Source organism: Phoenix dactylifera, unplaced genomic scaffold (assembly GCF_009389715.1).
Source record: "Phoenix dactylifera cultivar Barhee BC4 unplaced genomic scaffold, palm_55x_up_171113_PBpolish2nd_filt_p 000411F, whole genome shotgun sequence".
Taxonomy (NCBI): Eukaryota; Viridiplantae; Streptophyta; class Magnoliopsida; order Arecales; family Arecaceae; genus Phoenix; species Phoenix dactylifera.
In genome coordinates this window covers 199,480-218,651 of record NW_024067851.1, presented here as the reverse complement: position 1 = coordinate 218,651, position 19,172 = coordinate 199,480, and the positions used below count along the sequence as shown (strand labels likewise).

Genomic DNA, 19,172 nt, shown 5'->3' with positions numbered 1-19,172 from the left:
TGCAACAGGTCACTATACAAAATTTTAATTTATTTGAATCCCAGGATGCGTACATTGTAGTTGAATAAAGTAACATTACTACTGAACAATCTTTAATGGAAACTAAATGGTTGTACAGAGCATAACTAAAAATGTACCTCAACTTGTAACTCTCAGATAAAATATATTTCCAAACTACAGCCAAATTATACAAAATACCTATGCTTAGAACATAAACAACAACAATTGAGAACACAGTATCTTCTTTTCTTGGAACGGTCTATTATAACCAAGGTTTGTTGTACTGGTACGGTACCGAACCGGTATTATAGTCTCGCACCGTACCGACACTCGGTACACCTCACCGTCTCGGACCATATCGTATGCCAACACTGCAATAGGATGGTATTGGTATAGGGTTTAGTACCAAGACAGCAAGTCTTGATTATAACCTTCACTAATTACTCTAAAAAGGTTTATAATAAATCAAGTAAGTTACACAGCGTAGGAAGTAACTTCTACCATGAGACCATGACCAAGAATTTAAGTTTTCATTGAAAACAAAAGACCTTTAAAATATAACACATAAACCGGGTTACCATTAGAAAAAGTTCGAGTGAAGGTTCAATTAGACCATTTTAGAGTTCCCATAATCAAATTTTCAATAACTAGAAGGTTTTAAACATGTAAGTTTAAAGAGAGTTCAAGTAGTTCACTTAAAATTATAAGTCAAATAACTGGAAATTCAAGCAAAGGTTTATTGGAACAATCCAATAATGAAATCAGCAAAAATCAAAATCTACTAATAATGAAGAAAACAGTCTAAAATGATTAAAGTATATTTTCTATTTCCAAAAAATCTCTGATGTTCCATATAGTTTCATATTTCGTTACAAAGCTTCACTTATACCCACAAAACCGCTTATATCCTAATTATTAGTTCAACTGAAGCCACTTATATCCTCAATAATAATTCAAATAAGGCCACACATCCTTGTTACTAATGCAAATAAGACCACTTTTATCCTTAAGATCCATGAATACTAGCAGTGTAGATGTCAAGTTATATCCTCGTCAATAATCATGTATAACAACTCCAAGTAGCTAGGAGCCCACTACCTTTCTACTAGGTTTCTAGTTTAAGTAGAAATTCAAATATCCATTTTAAAAGGCTTTGTGACAATAATACTCCAATACAACCAGAATTATAAAAGTTTCTAGAAAGAACAGAACTTTTAAGTTGTAATACATAAACACAAGTCAATAATATAAATGAACTAATATTATTTCAAAGTTTTCCTTAAAGAAATCAAAACCTCATTTCAAATTAACATACTGCCTAGACTCTCCAAAATAGGGAAAAAAACTTCTAGATCTCTCTAACAAGCTGTAGGTTTCAAGACTTAAACATGAAGCAAATGTCTTAAATTTCAAAAGAAACTTAAATTTGGAGATGACAATAAGGTTTAAAATTTCAAGGCATCATATAGGACTGAATTTGACTGCAAAACAAAGAAAGAAAAAAAGAATTCTAGGTTTTAAGTGACCAGGCTCAGGCTTCAAGAGGTTCAAAACAACAACTAAGCTTGGAATTTACTAAGACTCAAGAGCCCAAATTAAACATAAATTCAAGGTACATGGCAAAGTTACTTATTTTATGCTGCAAAAAAGCACAAGAAGATTTTACCCAAGCTCTGCAAGCATTTAAAATAACTACTTACTTCTTCCTATCTCTCCATAAATGCCTCCTATTTATAGGCATAATAGGACAATTAGCTAAGTAGGTGACTAAAGTAGGTTGGTTGTGATTCTACTAACAGATCAGTTGTGTAGGCCAGTTGCCAGACTGGTGAGTTCAGACCTCATAATCAACAGTGGCACTACTAAAGATAGACAATATTTACATGAATATCAACTAAGCAAATGTCCTTTTTTTTTTCTTTTTTTTTTCATTATTATTTTCATTCAGTTAAGATATTGCAAGTGAATAAGAAGTTACCTCAAAATATGTAAATCTCTTAAGAATAAAAAGTTGATTTTCCAGCTTTAATACAACTTCCAGATTCTTGAGTTTGGCTCAAAACAATGAGTTTTTAAATGCTAAGGTACTTCTCAAATTTTATATTACACAAACATTGCTAAATGAATAGTTACATAATTCCTTCGGACACTTGGTTCAGGTTCATAATTTGCAATTTGCTCTTTCTCAATGAATTAAGTTCTCCTGGAGTAGCATGCGAAAACATATTTTCATTGATTTGTATAATTTAGTATCTTAATTTATTTTCATTTATTATAGTCTTTTCATATAATGCTTTGATTAGTAAAGAGCATACAAAATAAATGATTTAAAAACATATCAAAAGAGAGTTAAAAAGCAATGGACATGGGAATTTAATAAATTAGGTTTTTTTTAATTATAGCATAACTCCTAATTTTATCATATCAGAGTTCAGTTGAAACTCTACTTGAACTAATTCAGAATTTGCTTGCGATTTAGCAAATTAGGCAACTACAGCTAAAACATAGAAGTTCGGTAAGAAAAGTCATATATCTTAATCTCCAAAGAAATTCATCTATGATGACACTAAGCAGTACTTATTTACTTTCAGATTTTACATGCGTGTGTATTTCTAAGTGTTGGTTGAGCTGTTACAATAGAAGTAGGATTTTCTAATGTTAGAAGAATATATTCTAGCGTACGTAAACTCGACTATACTTAGACTAGTCATTGGTTGAGGAAAAGGGATCCAATCTACCCTACTTCCGCTCCAAATCACACAAGATCTCTCCAGATTGCTGGAGATTACTTGCCCGGCAAAAAAAATCAAGGTGCTATATCAAAATAGAGGGGAAAAAGTAACTCCATTATTTTTGCTAATAAATCACTAATTTCCCGAAAATGGAGACAGTTTCTTCAATGAGATGGCGAAAAAAATCATTACTAAATTATCAAGTGTTATAAGGTTGAGCATGAGCAAAGATACAACAACAATTTTTGCCACCAAAGTTCTATTCTGAGACATACATTTCAAAGACAGATAAGATTGGCATGCATGTGCAAAGCTGATTCCAGTAGATTCCTTCACTTGCTGGTAGATTAGAGTAGGTGAGACAAGTTATGGCCTCTTTGCGTCTGTATCACACTGCCTTTTCCATGTAAACTGCCACCAATTGACATGTTGCAAGGGTCTTGCAGACTTTCCTATAGACTAGACTTTCCTATGTAAACTTAGTGATTTACTCCACTCAAGCAATGGGAATTCTAGGGTCCACCTCCGAGTTCAAACTCCACCACAAGTTGTGACCTTGCCAACATCCTCCTTTTTTCTGATTTCTCATTGCCGGCCACTCCATCAAAACCCTTCCCCTCCCCTATTCCAAAAAGTTGTTTCTGCGAGTGCAACTTTATGCCTTCTTTCTTCTCTTTTCTTTTTAGTTTTCACTGCAAAAAGACCAATTTATTTAACTTCCTTGATGGACTCTACAAAGGTTACTTTTGTTTGACACATGCATCACATGTGCAAGACTCTAAAGGTGAAAGGTTTAAATCTCAATATTTCTCGGTCTGTCCTCTGTCACAGATAAGATCGAGGAGATACCAGGTCTTGGGACAGATCTGGGATCCCCAAATCCACAAAATCTGTACTGGATGATATGAACAAGTAAGCGATCTGGACCAGCCGTCACCCATGGGTGTCATGCAAAAAATAAAGGAGGCCCAAGGAGCACTCCTTTGATTGATTTGCACACTTTGGAAAAGGAGAGACATGAAACTGTAATGATCGTAAGATAGAGAAATCTCACAAGAGTTTTGGATAAATAGCTTCATAGATAAGCAAACAATATCATTTAATACCAAAATAAAAGAATTTGAGGATACTTGAAGAAAGTCTTAAGAAAGGCCACAACTTACTTGCAACAATAAGTAAAGGAAAATTGCAAGGCTAATTGCATAAAGACCACCAACATCCGCAAGGAAACTCACTGCATGCATCGTATACATGGACAATATATGTAAGACTTCAATAATAATTGTAGAATATTAAAATGTATCAAATATAGTTCACAGTTGATTTTCAAGGAGTAATAGATACCGGTCAAGTCTGCAAACATCTCATTTGTTTTTCCCAAGCCCATTTTTTCAGATGTATTTATGCTAATCTAAAGCAAAAAGAACAGAGCAAAAACAAGATATAATCTTTGGAAAATAATACCTGTGCCTTATTTTCAAAAAGAAAATTATATGAAAGAAGTTAAATTATTACTGGAACTCAATTAGATATAGAACAGGACAAGCTAAGATCCAAACTCATTCCTGATCTGGAATAAAGCCATCATCATTGATGATTATCAAAAAAAGCCCTTGAGACATTATAAATTATATACAATGATATGTTTAATATACTGATACTATGTTGCAAAGTGAATAAGAATATGCCAAAAAGATTCCGCCTATCAAATTTGTTGACCAAAATACCATTATACCTAGTTAATAAAACTTGCTAGAAAATGATATCTTAATAAGGTATGAACAAAATGTCAGACTCCTAGCTCTTGTAATGTAAAAATTATTGAGAACTTTCCTTTTTTCCAAGCATCCAATTGAACATCTGTCCTAACAACCTGCTCATTTACGAAGAAAACTCAAATATCTGCGAGATTTTAAATCTAATAATTAAGATTTATTTTAGATAACAATATGAAATCATTCAAGAGGGGAAAAAACTCAAGAATCCCTTGGATTCAAAAATTGTTTATTTCAATAGTTACTTTCACTTTATTGTTTTTCCTTAAACATTCATTGCGCAGATATTGTTGCCAGTAATGTCAAGAAATATTAAACAGAACCTACTAAAATTTCATAAATGGACCTCTGACCGTCAAGTTTGATAGACACATTTAAGGACTCCAAGAATGCATCTCCATCTGTCCTTCTGCCACATGTGCATAGCATGTGTGCAAGTCTGTTAGTTGTTAGATGATAGTAACTTCACATCTTCCCACTAAAAAACCAACAAAATCATTGTCGTCTTCTTGTATTTTAAAGCACTCATTTATATCAAGTATTCAAGATTGACACTTTGGGGTATTTAAGTACCTCATATGCTCAATAATTCGAAAGCAGTACGTCACCCCATAAAAATTATGGAATGTATACAAGAAATAATGTGTGAAGAAACTGGGAAATGACATAAATCATTGAATCAGATATAGGAAAGATTTATAGAAAATCCATGTGACTTATAATAACCATGCTTACCAGGGCCCATAACATTTTCATTATCAATCTCCACAATATAATCAGAAAGATAGCTGATATACAGCGTAGTATTGATCAATCCATCCTTAGGAGTTTGAAGAGAGACTTGGAGATCACTAGCCTCAGAAAAAGATGATCCAGGAATGAAATCATGAAACAATGGCTGTATGAGTTTTAAGTTATGCTTGTTGTGATATGCCTGAGGGAACAAATGAATAATCAATATATTCAAATCTGGCCCCCTGAAGGTTTTTGGCTTATCATTTGTATAGCTCTCTGATTTCATTGTACCACTAACAAAACTCACATGTCTGTCATCACCATGATCCTTTGCTGTAAGATTGAACTGAAAACCAACAGCAGTGGCAGGATCATTCCGAAGGTCCACAAATTGCCATGAAATGTAATGGTTTCTTCGAGGAATCTGACAACTGTTGCATTTAAGAGAAATAGTTGGACCCCTGCTTGTGTTTTGGCAATTATAACTTACATAGGTGGAAAGAGGGAAGACTCTGTAGCCAATGAAACCTGGATTCCCAATTACCAAGGTATCAAGACCACGTAAATGTGAACAACTCATGCTAGAAATTGTGGTTATATTAAATTCCAAGTCATTGACAAATGATAGCAAATCTGGAGCATTAGCTGGTCTGACCCTATGCACCTCAATACTTCTTTTTGTTATAACCTGATATAGCAATCTGTCAAAAGTGAAAAATCAAGTCAAATCAATCTCAGATAGCAATAGTCAGCTTAGGAAAAATGGATTAAATTATCTTAAAAATAATACTTAATTTGCACGAATCTTGGAAAACATAGGCAGGATATGGAGAATACAAAACTTCATCCATCACTCACGCTGATAATAGACCAACAAATAATATCCAGCTTGCTACAGAAAATGATCCCCCCAGCTCGGTTTTCCTCTTCACTACCACCTTTTGGTCATCCTACCCCAATAAAATTAGCCATAAAAAGAATATTAGAAGGCAGTTGACAGATTATCCATAATTCCTTCAAAGATCATGTTGGCTATTAACTTTTTAACATAAATATTGCAAAAGAAACCATATTATCTATATCAAACTTGATATTACATGTGGGACAGTGAAAAACTGTTCAAATCGATATTTGAGATAAGCTAAAAAACACAACAATTAACAACAAATATGAATAAAATTTCAAATAACACATGATGCAAAAGTCCAGATGACCTTCATGCTTATCTGCAGAAGCGTGGTATTGTAGCATCCAACATGGAAGAGATTTTGATAGCATATCTTTTAAAAAGGATTTATATTTAAGGGCTTGAAAGTTTGGTTGCATGAACTGACTAAAACAAAGTTTTATATACCTAAAAAAGAAAATATTAAGTTAAGACATAAACATGTGACAGCCTAAAAATATATTCACAGCATTTTCACAGCGTAGGGTGTAGCATAGGGTGCAATCAATGTCTGCCGAACCAGGTCGAACCGCCCAGTTCGGGCAATGCCGAGCCAACCCGGTGCGAAACCAAATCGGTTCAACTTATATTTTGCGGTTCCAGCCCCGTACCGGCCGGAACCCCTACCGAACCGGCCGGAACCGATTCTCACCAACCAAAACGGGCCAGTAAGTGTCCGAAACGGCCAGAACCAGTCGGTTTGGTGCCGACTCGATGCGAACTAGCCGATTTGTATCGAGCTAACCCGAATCTGAATCAGGCTAAATAAGGGGTGCTTCCTTTTTTCTACCTCATTCCTTCCTTCTTTTGGAGGGGGCTTGAAAAAATAGATCAAAATTGTAAAATACAGATCATGCCAAAATTTACGATTTGGGCTTATTTTTTTTATATGTTCTATGGACGATCTACATGCTGACATAAAAATTTTTAATTTTTGAAAGACATATAATTTTTAAAAATTAAAAATATATTTTTAAATTAAATTTTTTTAAAAAAAATAAATAAAAATTAAAATAATTGTAAAATCAGAAATATATTTAGGGGCATGCAAGCTACTTTCCATAAAAATTTGGTGTCTATTCATTCAAGTTTTGATGCGATCATGCGCACAATGACCTATGCCTAAATTTAGAAAAAAATAAAGAAATAAGCAGCCTTTGATGTATGTCTGAAGACCTAGAAAAATATATGTAGCATCCATTGTTGGGCTCTACATGGATATAAGCTGAAAGTATTTTTTAAAAATATTAATATTTAAAAGTTATTTTTAAATTCAAAAAATAATTTAAAATATATAAATAATACCACAAATTATAAAAAATTAGTAGTACGTATTACATAATTTAGAAATAATTTCTGAAGTAGAAATCATATTTTTAAAAAATTTATGATATTTAAATACATTTCTAAATTTAAAAATTATTAAAAACATGTAAATAAATAAGAAACATTAGAGTTAAAATCCGATTTATTTTTTGAGGAAAAAAATTATCTTCGTCATAAATTAATTTTGCTATTTACAATAATTAATAAACTGGCGTACTTGATAAACCTACATAAATGGAGTCAAGGAATAAGAAGGACCCAGAGCATGACATTAGCTGAAATCATGGGCAAATGCTCTCGAGCCGGCACCATTGGAAGTGCAACTGGTGCAAAACGGAGTTCAAAAAAGGATAACCAGGTTGAAGCGACACTTCGTTGGTGGTTACCCCGACTTATCTATGCCAGAAATGCCCACAGGAGGTTCGGCAACCGATGAAGAAGCACTTCGCTGATTTCAGAGCAACAAAGAAGAAAGTTGCCAAGAAGAAGATAAAGGTGAACCATCGACCGACAGAACCACCTTTCTATCAATCTAGAGAGTCAGAGGAGGCGTCCACTCCAAATGACGAGGAGGCATAGATTCAGACAGCCATGCAGGCGAGCCTGAATGATCAGTAGCAGCAGGCTGAGGTGGCCAGGCATAGGGCTCAATTTGAGCCCTTATATTACGAGTCAGGCTCTGGTTCTGTGAACAACAAGCCAGATCCAAATTTCAAGAGGACCACCTCAGTCAAAGAGGCCGTCAGCAGATGCGGTTGCCGGATTGCATCAATGCTGGAGTCTCGACAGCTATCGTAAGTAAGAAAATTATGAATTCAGGAATGTTACACATCAAGAGGACATTTACCTAGCATTAGATGATCACTAATATAATACTATATTATATGTAATTTTTTTCAATCTTTTTGCAGCTAAATGATGGATTCATTTTGAGTTGTCCGCAAAAAGTCTTAAGCAACTAGCTATCCAGATCTTCTTCCACACAATCTCCTCAAGTGGCTATGAGCGCAACTAGTCCACCTTCTTCCTTAACCACATCAAGTAGAGGAACCGTTTGATACAAAAGTGTCTCAACGATCTTGTATATGTTCACTACAATCTAAGGTTGAAGCTGAAGTGCATTCAGAAGAAAGTAAAGCTCAAGTATACAGATCCGATCCATAGTACTTTCATTGATGATGAAGATGATCCTATGATCAGATGACTTATGTGCCAGCAGTAGGAGCCGGAGCTTGATAAGCGAGGATCGTCTCAATGACCGACTAGTTTCATAGCCAGCAAGACTAGGGTCGATGTGGGGCAAAGGGTTGAGCGCCATATTCCACGTGTTCTTGCAGCTGATTAGCTACATCCACAGGGGAGCCATTCACCACATGACTCTTTGTCTGAGATGCTTAAACGAGGCCACTACACTACCCAATCGACTCGGTCAGGAGGGCAACATACATCCTCTCAGCATAGCCAGGCAGAGAGGGGCACGAAGGGTAAGAAGGTAGCTGCCCAGCACACCAAAAAATGAAAACAAAAGGTACCGGCAGCCCTAATAAAGAGTGTTGAGGAGAAGTCAGTACACTCAGATTCAGGGACCAGAAGCAGCAGTGATGATAGTTCTTGTGGTCATAGATCTGCCAACCAAGGAGAGAGTGGAGGACAGAAAACCACTGTTTACGAAACACAGCCACAGGATGGTCTTCGATTCACTGGTGAGTTCCAGTTTACGCACGCTACACAGAATATGGACCATGGTGCACGATGTGATAAAGCCCGTGAGGATACGATTACATATAGGATACGGACTCCTCGAAGTCATTCAGATGCAGCAGCAGATGACTTCACACGTGGAGTAGGATCCATAGGCGTATCAAGTTTCGAGTCGTATACTGAATCCTATTATCCCCAGGCCGCAGCCACAGCAGTCTATGACCCATACAGATACAGATATAAATATAGTGCGTTTGAGGCATCTTTTGATGACTACTATCCTACGTAATTCGGAGCATCTTATGGATCAAATTTGCTATCGGCATATTCGAATAGCCCCTCCACAGCCATATTATTAGCCAGAAGACATCTCTCAAAGTCTTTCAGCGAAAGATCCGAAAGTTCTTATAACCCGGTATGCGTTCGTTATGAGATGAACGTACAAGACTACAATGCTACTTGGTTAGAAAAGTGGGCTGATGTGTTTCCTGACTATGCTGATGATCCGGATATCTACAAGAGGCATCGCCACTGGACTCAATTTTAAATATCAGCATGTATGTTGGACTTTAAATATATGTAATTAATTGTATTATTTTTTAATTTTTACGTTACTACTTGATTTGAAAATATTTTATGTTGTTCATTTTATGATTTGTATGGTTTTAAAGCAATAAGATGTGTCATCTAGGTTAAATCGAGATCATAGAAACATCAAAAAAATCAACAAAATATCATATTAGACTTAAAATCATTTAGAAAGTTCAAAAAGAGTTATTACCAATTAAATATTCTTGAAAACTCAAAAAAATGGGCGTGCCTCGGGCGCTGACCAGTACAAGTGCCAATACTAATTCGGCAGACCTTGGGTGCAACCAACAAATACTATGACCATCTAGTCCATACCAAACATCGAAGGAGCCAGCAGATTCTTGGGCGAAAACTGCATATTGGAGGTTTTCGACAGATTTTCTTAAAAATTTTCGATGAAGGACAGTATCAAATTTTAGCTAGATTTCCATATTTATAATAGAATAATTCTAATATGCTTTTTTATTGTCAAGTCCTATTTCAAGTATGATTATGTATCGGGTTTAATACCTGAATTAGGATTAGAGTATCATATCCTATAATATAATACATTATAAGAGGCAAGGTACACTGAAGCGGTAATGGTAGGCGTACCGATCGTCCACCGGACCAGTTCGAGACCGGTTCGTACCGGAACCAGTCTAGTACGAACCGATTTTCTTGTTTTTATTTCGGTTTGCGTCCATGCGCGGGCGTAGGTAAAAAAGGCCACAAAGTGGCATTTATGACCCGCACGGGGCAGCGCGCCACGCGGATGAACTAGCGCGCACCCACGCAGCCCCGCGGGCAGGGGAATGATGGTGGGCGGCATTCGGTCCCAAGCCACCACACCAAATCCTCGCCTCATGCTCCCTGCGCGCACCTTGTTAAGTTGTTAATTTTGGCCGATGCGGGTAACGCCGGTTGATATCCAATCCTTCAGATAGTTGCAATTACAAGTCAAGGGGCGGGCCTACTGGCTGCAGCTTGGCCCAGCCCTTAACTTGTTGCAAATGATGGACGCACTCCTTCGGATGGCCGTGGAAATCAAGACAAGGAGCAGGTCTACTGGTTGCCGCTGGACCCGTCCCTTGGCTTCAAGAAGAACACTTAACACAAGAAGATATGTAAAGGAAAGCTTGTTGATGGATTCTACTCCCAAAAGATCAAGATACAAGAACAATCTAGAGGAAACTATGATTGGTCTCCCCTAGCCCAAGTCTTGGACAAACCCCAAGACCGAATACAACAGGGCAAAGCCCTCCCAAGCCCTTAGGCCGAATACAAAGCAAAGACAATACTAAGACATAAGATAGATCCTCAACTCTCCTCCCCCAAGCCCTTTTATAGCTTCTTCAAGTAGGCACAATAATGGCTAAGGCATAGGGGGTCTTCATGGCACAAGTAGGGCCAAGGCTTGGCCAAGGCATGGCCAAGCCTAGGCATAGGCTGGGCTGGCCTTTGGCTGGCCCGGCTGGGGCTTTGGCAGGGCTTGCAGGCGGCTGCCAGGGGTTGCTAGTCGGCCGCAGGCCCTTCAGGGCGCTAGAGCGCCTACCTGGCATCAGGGGCGCGCGAAGGGCACAATGGCTGGGCGCAGGGCGCTGGCTAGGTCGGCATGGCGCAGCAGGTGGCACGGGTGGTGAGTTCGGCCGAGACTGGGCGTGCTCGGCCGAGGCTGGGCATGCGTGGGCACGCAGTAAGCTCGGCCGAGGCTGGTCGTGCTCAGCCAAGGCTGGGCATGCGTGGGCACACAGTAACCTTTATAAAGATGTACTTGCAAGTATAATATCCTTTTTGAGCCATATGATTATTCCTCCATAATCACCTCTTTCAAGACCTATGATGTTTTTAAGGGCTTAAATTTCAACCACCAAAATTAAAATATTTATATAATCCGGATTGTGCCCTTTGATTTACTCATCAAAAGTAGGACTGCAGGAGAAACTTGTGCTTTCCTCACATATCTAATATGATGAATGTAGAGACTACGTTACATGTATTTCTTCTTCCTTCTTTTCAGAAAAAGCTTCATCAGGCACTGGTGCAAGAATTATCTTTTTCCATCCTCATGAATCAGAAAATAATTCTTTTACTCATAAGTTTCAATATTGCCCTCCATTCATAGTGTCATTTGTCTCCAATAAAAAATGACAAGTATTAATTGACATAACAACAAACAGAATTTCATCAAAACAAGTGCCACGTGAACAAGAAACTTGCAGTCATTTATCACTTTCGGCTTTTTCAAAAAATAATGTCCCATAAATTTTTGGAGATGGATCAACCCTAAAGTTTTAATTGTTGACTATCGTTTTCCATACAAAGTGGTTAAGCTCCACACATCCATGAACATATTGCACCATCAACCGCCTGAAGTACATCTCATCCAAATTATTTGAAGTCCATCTCGCTCCAATTTGTACCATTCCTCATTAGGAAGTTTACGATTGTTGAGATTTTGTTAGCAGGATCAAGCCTCAGCAACCTTGGCAACTCCTTAGGGTTGAAAATGGACCAAATACAGATCAGATATTGGTGTATACCTATATTTATATCTATATTTTTCAACGAATAAGAATCCAGATATAGATATTATACGGATATCAAAATTAATATCCATATTTGTTCTAAACAGTTACAGATACGAATTGGATATTAAATATATCCATATTTGTTTTAAACAGATACGGATACGAATCAGATATTAAACATATCCATATTTTTTTAATCCAAATTCGGATACTATTTTCGGATATGTATCAAATTTTGAGTAAAATTCAATGATGAAAACTCGCAATGAAGACATGATCATAAAGAAAAGATTCGATTAAAAAAGATAATTTTAACAAGAATTCATCAATAAAAGAACTAACAATTTCATAAAGGATATTCTGCTCAAGGTTGCTCATCACCGAAGTAGACAGGATCTATGACGCCTCCAAGGCGTCTCACGGCCGTCGCCGGTTGCAATCGCCAGATGAAAACTAGAAAGTGAATAGAACCTTTGAAATCCTAATTGCTTGAAGACAACGAAGAGAAAAGAGAGACAAAATAGATGAACAAGAGGTTTGAGCCTTTCAAGCGTGCAGGATGATTTGAAGAATTTTATTCAAATCGAGTATTCCATTTTCGGGTTACTATCTTAAGTGACGATCATCCGAAATCTGGATTTCTTTTAGTTTATATTTGGTTAATCACTTAATTGGTTCTCTTATTATACAGATATCCAGATCCAAATCCAAAAAAATTAGGTATATCCGCATCTGTATCCAAAAGATTTTTGAACTAATTATTTGGATCTGTATCCGGATCTAATCGGACCAAAAGAAAGTATACAAATCCGATCTGAATGAGATACGGAAATAGATACGGTCGGATATAAGCCGACCCCTTTCAGCCCTAAAAATAGCAAATCAATCACTACCTACAAACTCCAACCGCACATACTATAACCATGGAACCAACTTCCCAACCTCCTCATTAAGTAGATGATCTCACAAGCTATTGTGATAGAAAAGCAAATTCTCCCATTGTCTATTATCCAAGTCTATACATGCTATATCCATGTTCATGGAAGCAAGGCTCCACTAAAAATGAAGCGGGTTAAGGGATCACTTTTAAGCCATATTTGGTTGTCAAGAATGAGAATCGAGAATCATTTCCTATTTCTAGGATACCAATCCTGAGAATCATTGGGGTTATTGATTCTGATTTCATGTTTCCTGTGCTTAAATAAGTCCAAGATTGCTGTGTCAATCGAAGTAAAATTCATCACTTTTGACTTCTTAAACAGTATGTGAGTACTGACAGGCAATAGGTATCAAAAGGAATAGGAAGGCTATTGGTTGGGAGTCATAACAGGGTGCTATTTTTTACTTGCGCACAAATCTGGAACCTAATAAAATTATAATTAAGCCCCCCTTTGGAATCATTATACCCTCTTTTAGGGAATCCATTACCCACTAGGATCAAGAACATACAAATTACTTACCAAGTATAGGGATCGATTAAATCATATCCACCATAAGAAAATGATTTTATTCAATACTCAAAGAAAGTATATTTACTAAAACAACTCCTGAACCAACTCAAGCAACTTTTAGACACTTCTCTAATCAAATATTCCATATAGCATTCCTTTAACCCAAAAAAAACAATAAATTTATTTGTTAATTTGTCTCAAGCTTCATTGCAAACTCGTTGAAAAAATTTAAGCTAGTTCTTACCATCATTGCCCCAAAAACTAAGACCTAAACATAAAACTTGTAGGATATCAACTTTAAAGACATCTCCAATTATACCTCGAAAGGACTTGACTCGTAAAATCCAAAAGCTGATAAAGTTGACAAAATCCTAATCCTATAGGAGTCCTTGCTTGCATAGGGAAGGCAAGCATTGAAAAGTGGGACGAGGTGGACGAACTCAAACCTTTCCAAGAAAGTTTGCAGACAGCCAGCTGATGCACCCATACCTTCCCAAAACAGTTTAGATGCCTTATAGAAGTATCTTATAACTTAACACCATCGAATCAGACATTTCGTCTGCAGTTAGAATGGTCAATCAATCAGTTTTATAAAGCACAATCCTACAACAACTCAACAGGATGCAGTCTTTAAGAATCTGATTGTTACACTCTTTTTTTTCTTAACATGACAATGAAAAGTTAAGAATCTGACTGTTAGAGTCTTTATTTAAGAATCGGGTTATTATAGTCTTTCCGTTTTACCAAAAAGTTAACAACAAGAATGTTGCTAGCATTGATGATCAAGTATTGTACATGAAGAAGAGAGATACAATAATGCCCACAAACCAGGGAAACGAAAAGAAAAACATCCAATGCCACTCGGTAGATTCAGTTAATTAAAGAAAAATCGGAAAATCTGTAAGTCCAATTACAGCTCAAAGAAGAAGAGGATGTATAGGGATAGGGAGATCTAACCAGCCAATGCTTGGTATCGAAGAAGAAATCAAGGCGGCTGATCCACCACCGAAGCCGAAACCAGATGCTCTTACCGCCGTCCACCTTCCCGAACCGGATCGCCAAGCAGAAGGCGAGCCAAAGGACGAGCGCGACGAGGGTCGCCTCAAGCAGCACGGCCTGAGACTGGGTGAACCGCTTGATGTTCTCAAGGGGGAGCACCGTCGTCAGGAAGGTCGGCTCCGGCGCGATCCCGGAGCTCACCTCCCAGTCTCCGCCGCCCCCCGGGATCTCGAAGAGTACGCAGCTCCCGTTCGCCATGTAATACCCGGGCTCGCAGGCGCACAGCGTCCCGTTGTAGCGGAACGCCTTTGCCGGGCACGACATCGGACCCGGACCCTCTGTCTCTCTCTCCCCTCTCTCTCTCTCTCTTCTCTCTCTCTATCTCTCTCTTACATCCTGATTGAGAGCTTGTTAAAAGGTTGATTGTAGAGAGGGGAAGAGAGAGGACCAGAAGGGGAATCTCCGGGTTGGAGTTGTGAGGTCTTGGCTCGGAAATTGGCTTTTTGCTTCCAGCAGAATTTGTCCTTTATTCTTTGCTTTGCTTTCTGAAGGATTGGGATGAGCTTTTGAAGGGAGGGGGGATTCGAGAGGCTTCCACGAAGAGGGCTTTGAATCGGTAGGAGGGGGACGGAAACAGCCACAATAAAAGCCGTGGGGTTGGCAGTCCTTGAGATGGATGGGTACGGACAGTTTGTAGTGATGTGAGATGTCATTAGCGTTATAACGCCGTCAAGTTATCACCACGTCGTCCGTCCGAAACCGTTGACCGTTTGAACGGAAGTAATACCAGATATGTTCCTCCATAAAGTATTCGACGTTCTTAGGCCAATCAAGAGCATTGGGGTATCGCCTCCAAACTTGTTACCACAGCATTTCCAATCTAATGTGACGCAGAGAATTGCTGCAAAAGAAGTCAGTTATCTATACTGTTGGGAGAAAAATAACCACCCCATATATACAATTAAAGCACCCAAATCCGAGGATCGAGCCGAGCTCATGCAGGCCGAACCGAGCTCGGAAGGCCGAACCGAGCTCGGAAGGCCGAGCCGAGCTCATGCAGACCGAGCCGAGCTTAGAAGAACAAGCCGAGCTCATGCAGGCCGAGCCGAGCTCAGAAGACCGAGCCGAGCTCATGCAGGTCGAGCCAAGCTCAGAAGAACAAGCCGAGCTCATGCAGGCCGAGCCGAGCTCAGAAGACCGAGCCGAGCTCATGCAGGTCGAGCTCAGAAGGCCGAGCTCAGAAGACCGAGCTCATGCAGGCCGAGCTCAGAAGACCGAGCTCGTCGTCCACATGCTGCGGCCATGCCCTGCAGCAGTCTTACCGTACCGTGCTTTGCTTGCCAGCCATGCCACGACACATCGACCAGGGACTATACCCTGCTACAACTGTCAACAATTAATGCGCATTGTCTCCACGGATCTCCGAGTTACTCAAAATCTCAGGTCATCCACGGCAACTCATCGACTCACTCAACTACATCCGGTCTCCCACAACAACTCATTGGCTCTAGTCTCGTCCTCCACGGCAATGCATTAATTCAGATAACCACACTCAATCATGACGGTAACTCATTTAATTCGTCCGGTCACATCACAGGTAACCCTGTATCCCTCCTATAAAAGGAAAACCTCTCCCTCTTAGAAAGGGTTGAACTCTGAAACTCTGGGATATATTTTCTCTCCCTCCATACACTTGCCCTTCTGATTTAAGCATCGGAGGGCCGGCGCCGGAAACCCCAGCCACCGGCTTTTTGCAGGTCCCCCGGAGGACGCCGTCCGTTGATGGACCGCCACCCGCCATCTCTTGTCGAAGCTCCCTCCTTCTCAGCCGACGGCCGCCCCCGGATCCAATTTCCAGCAACAGTTAGCGCTAGAGGAAGGGCCCGAGTCGTGGCCATGAAGCTAAGGAGTAAGGGAGCCTCTAACGCCTTCCGGCATCGCGTACCAAGTCTTGTACACTCAATCTAGAACCCATCACCAAGGCCTCCGGCGGATCCAGTCTTGCGTAGTCAGTTGTGAGTCGAGATGGAATTGACCCCTCCTGAAAACAGGAGATAATGTCTTGTGATTAATTTAGCAAAACCTTGGCCAGGATAATCCCAGTGAGGAGTCACGGGATATCTGAAGTTGATCACATAATGGATGTACTAATTATTGGGTTGACAGTGAGCTCTAAGTCATCCTGGCATTAGAAGTCTAAGGGATTGAATTATACAGTAACCATAGTCTAGGGTTTCAAAATATTTGCTTCGCATATATTCGGCCTATCTGGACGTCGGATACCATTGCTAGATGGTCACATCAATTAGTATAGGAAGATGTTCCTATACTACCGGCTTAGGTTCGAACCTATGAGGTCACACGCATAAAAGTTTCTAGGTTGATCAAATGGCTGATTGATGATTAAGAATCATTCAGGGATAATTTGGTCAATTCGATTGACAAATTATCCTAACCAAAGTTGCATTAAAATAATTATTGAATTATTGGAGGATTAATTAGCAATTAGATTGCTAATGAACTCAATTTGATTGAGTAATTGGGCTTAGGTTGAGCCAAATTGAATAGGATTCAATTTGGGCTGCATCAGAGTTTGACCTAATTGGATTGGGTTCAACCCAAGTAGATTGAGCTTGACCCAATTGATGGGACTTGACCCAATTGGATTGGGCTTGATCCAAATCAATTAGAAGACCGTATTTGATGAGAATTATGAGTCCAAATAATCAGAATTGGATAAGAAAAAGAATCCCTAAATTTTAGGAACCCATCCTTATCTTCTTGGAGAAGAATGACACCTTAATTTATCCCCAATATTTTCTACGTCTATCCTCTTTATTTTTGGCCAAAAATTGGCGTGAAAAGAGAGGAGGCGTGGGGCTATATTTTCTATAAAAATGGCGCCTTAAATCTTTCTAGAAAGATTTAGATAAATTTCCTAATTTGTAGGGATTGCATGGTGCATGAAATAGGGTGGTCTGCGGCTGAACTTTGGATGCATAAATTTCAATCTTTTAGGGATCCAAAATGCACAAAATTTGGATATATTTATCTCTTCTTAGCTACCAAACCACCAGAATTTTTTGGGAATTTTATCAGCCAAATTAGTTGGCTAAATTAGGTGTGAGGCGTGGGGTGGTCTTTTGGCTATAAAAGACCCTCATGCCTTGGGTTCAAGATATACCATATTTAGAGGTTTCAAAAAATTCTGAAAAAATTCTCTAAGGGCCTCCATCCCTTCTTCTCCTTCTTCCTCACATCCATCCTCCATCTTCTTGAAAAACAATCAAAGGTTGAGTATTTAGAAGGAGAAAGCATCAGCCATTGCAACGTTCCTGCGCGAGCAAGCACTCCCGCGGAAGACGATCTACCTAGGGCTTCGCGTGTACTTCTCATAGAGGCCATTCGTGTGCGTGGCTGCGAAGTCAAGGATCAGATCCATAAGTTTCTTCCATCATAAAAGGTATTAATCCCACATCAATATTTTATTTTGGAGTCAGGGTCTAGGTCTGATTTTCCGAGGTTTTACCCTCCTTTGGGGCTCCTCACGGAGTTATCTCCAGAATCCATTCGATGGATATTCGGGGATTAATCGGAATAGAGTTCTTAAGTTTCAGATCTGATAGTTAATCATGCATGAAAGTTTTAGCATAATTGTTTAAATGATTTCGGCATAATCCTATATGTTCTTAAGGTGCTGATTTTTAGATTTGATCTTGTAAGCATGCATGAATTAAATTATTTGATTCGATTTTTTCGCTGCATTTTAAAACTTAAAAAGAACAACATATGGCTTGATCCCCCTTATGAAGGGGTACGTAGGCAACCCGATCAAGTTCAGCCATGGTTTTTTAAAAAAATAAAAATTAAGCTTGCTTAATACCGAAGAACCTAGGAATCACTTTCAGTGGTATCAGAGCAAAGGTCTAAGAGTTGTGACCGATCTCCAGAAACTCTCACGCGTGATCTTGTGACGAAGCGTGGCTCTCCATCCGGAGGCGTATAGAGATGCATGCTCTGATAGGTATACATGGGTGTCACCCTATTTTTAATAGGACCGAACCCATGTAGGAGTGGAGACTCCCCCTTCAGTGGTATCAGAGCTAGGTTCATATTTAAACTTTTATGTTTTAATTTTTGCAATTAAATCTGAAATCATGAGCATGCTTAAATTAGATCTAAAGTATTTTTTATGATTAATTTAATTGCTGATTATGCATGATTAAGTAGATCTGAAATTTTGGATGCATATGATGCATGTTTGTGTTAAGATTTGTAACATAAATAAATCTGAAATCATAATATTGTTTAGATTAGATCTAAATAAAATTTATGATTCATATGATCTCTGATTTTAATGAACAAATCAGATCTGAAAATAAATGTAAAAAAACAAATACATAAGA

General features: G+C 38.7%; 1 protein-coding gene across 3 annotated transcripts in view; it reads right to left on the bottom strand.

Moving 5' to 3' along the window:
* The window catches only part of LOC103712825, a 43,175-nt gene extending 27,788 nt beyond the window's left edge, over window positions 1-15,387 (bottom strand). For all 3 annotated transcript variants that reach the window (XM_039118781.1, XM_008799464.4, XM_039118780.1), the window contains exons 1-4: window positions 14,725-15,387; window positions 6,101-6,192; window positions 5,243-5,943; window positions 3,896-3,966 (exon numbers count right to left, since the gene is read on the bottom strand). In XM_039118781.1, coding sequence (XP_038974709.1) covers window positions 3,896-3,966; window positions 5,243-5,943; window positions 6,101-6,192; window positions 14,725-15,090 — 1,230 coding nt within the window. In that variant the 5' untranslated portion in view covers window positions 15,091-15,387. The remainder of the gene's footprint in view (window positions 1-3,895; window positions 3,967-5,242; window positions 5,944-6,100; window positions 6,193-14,724) is intronic.
* Between the last annotated feature and the right edge of the window lie 3,785 nt (window positions 15,388-19,172).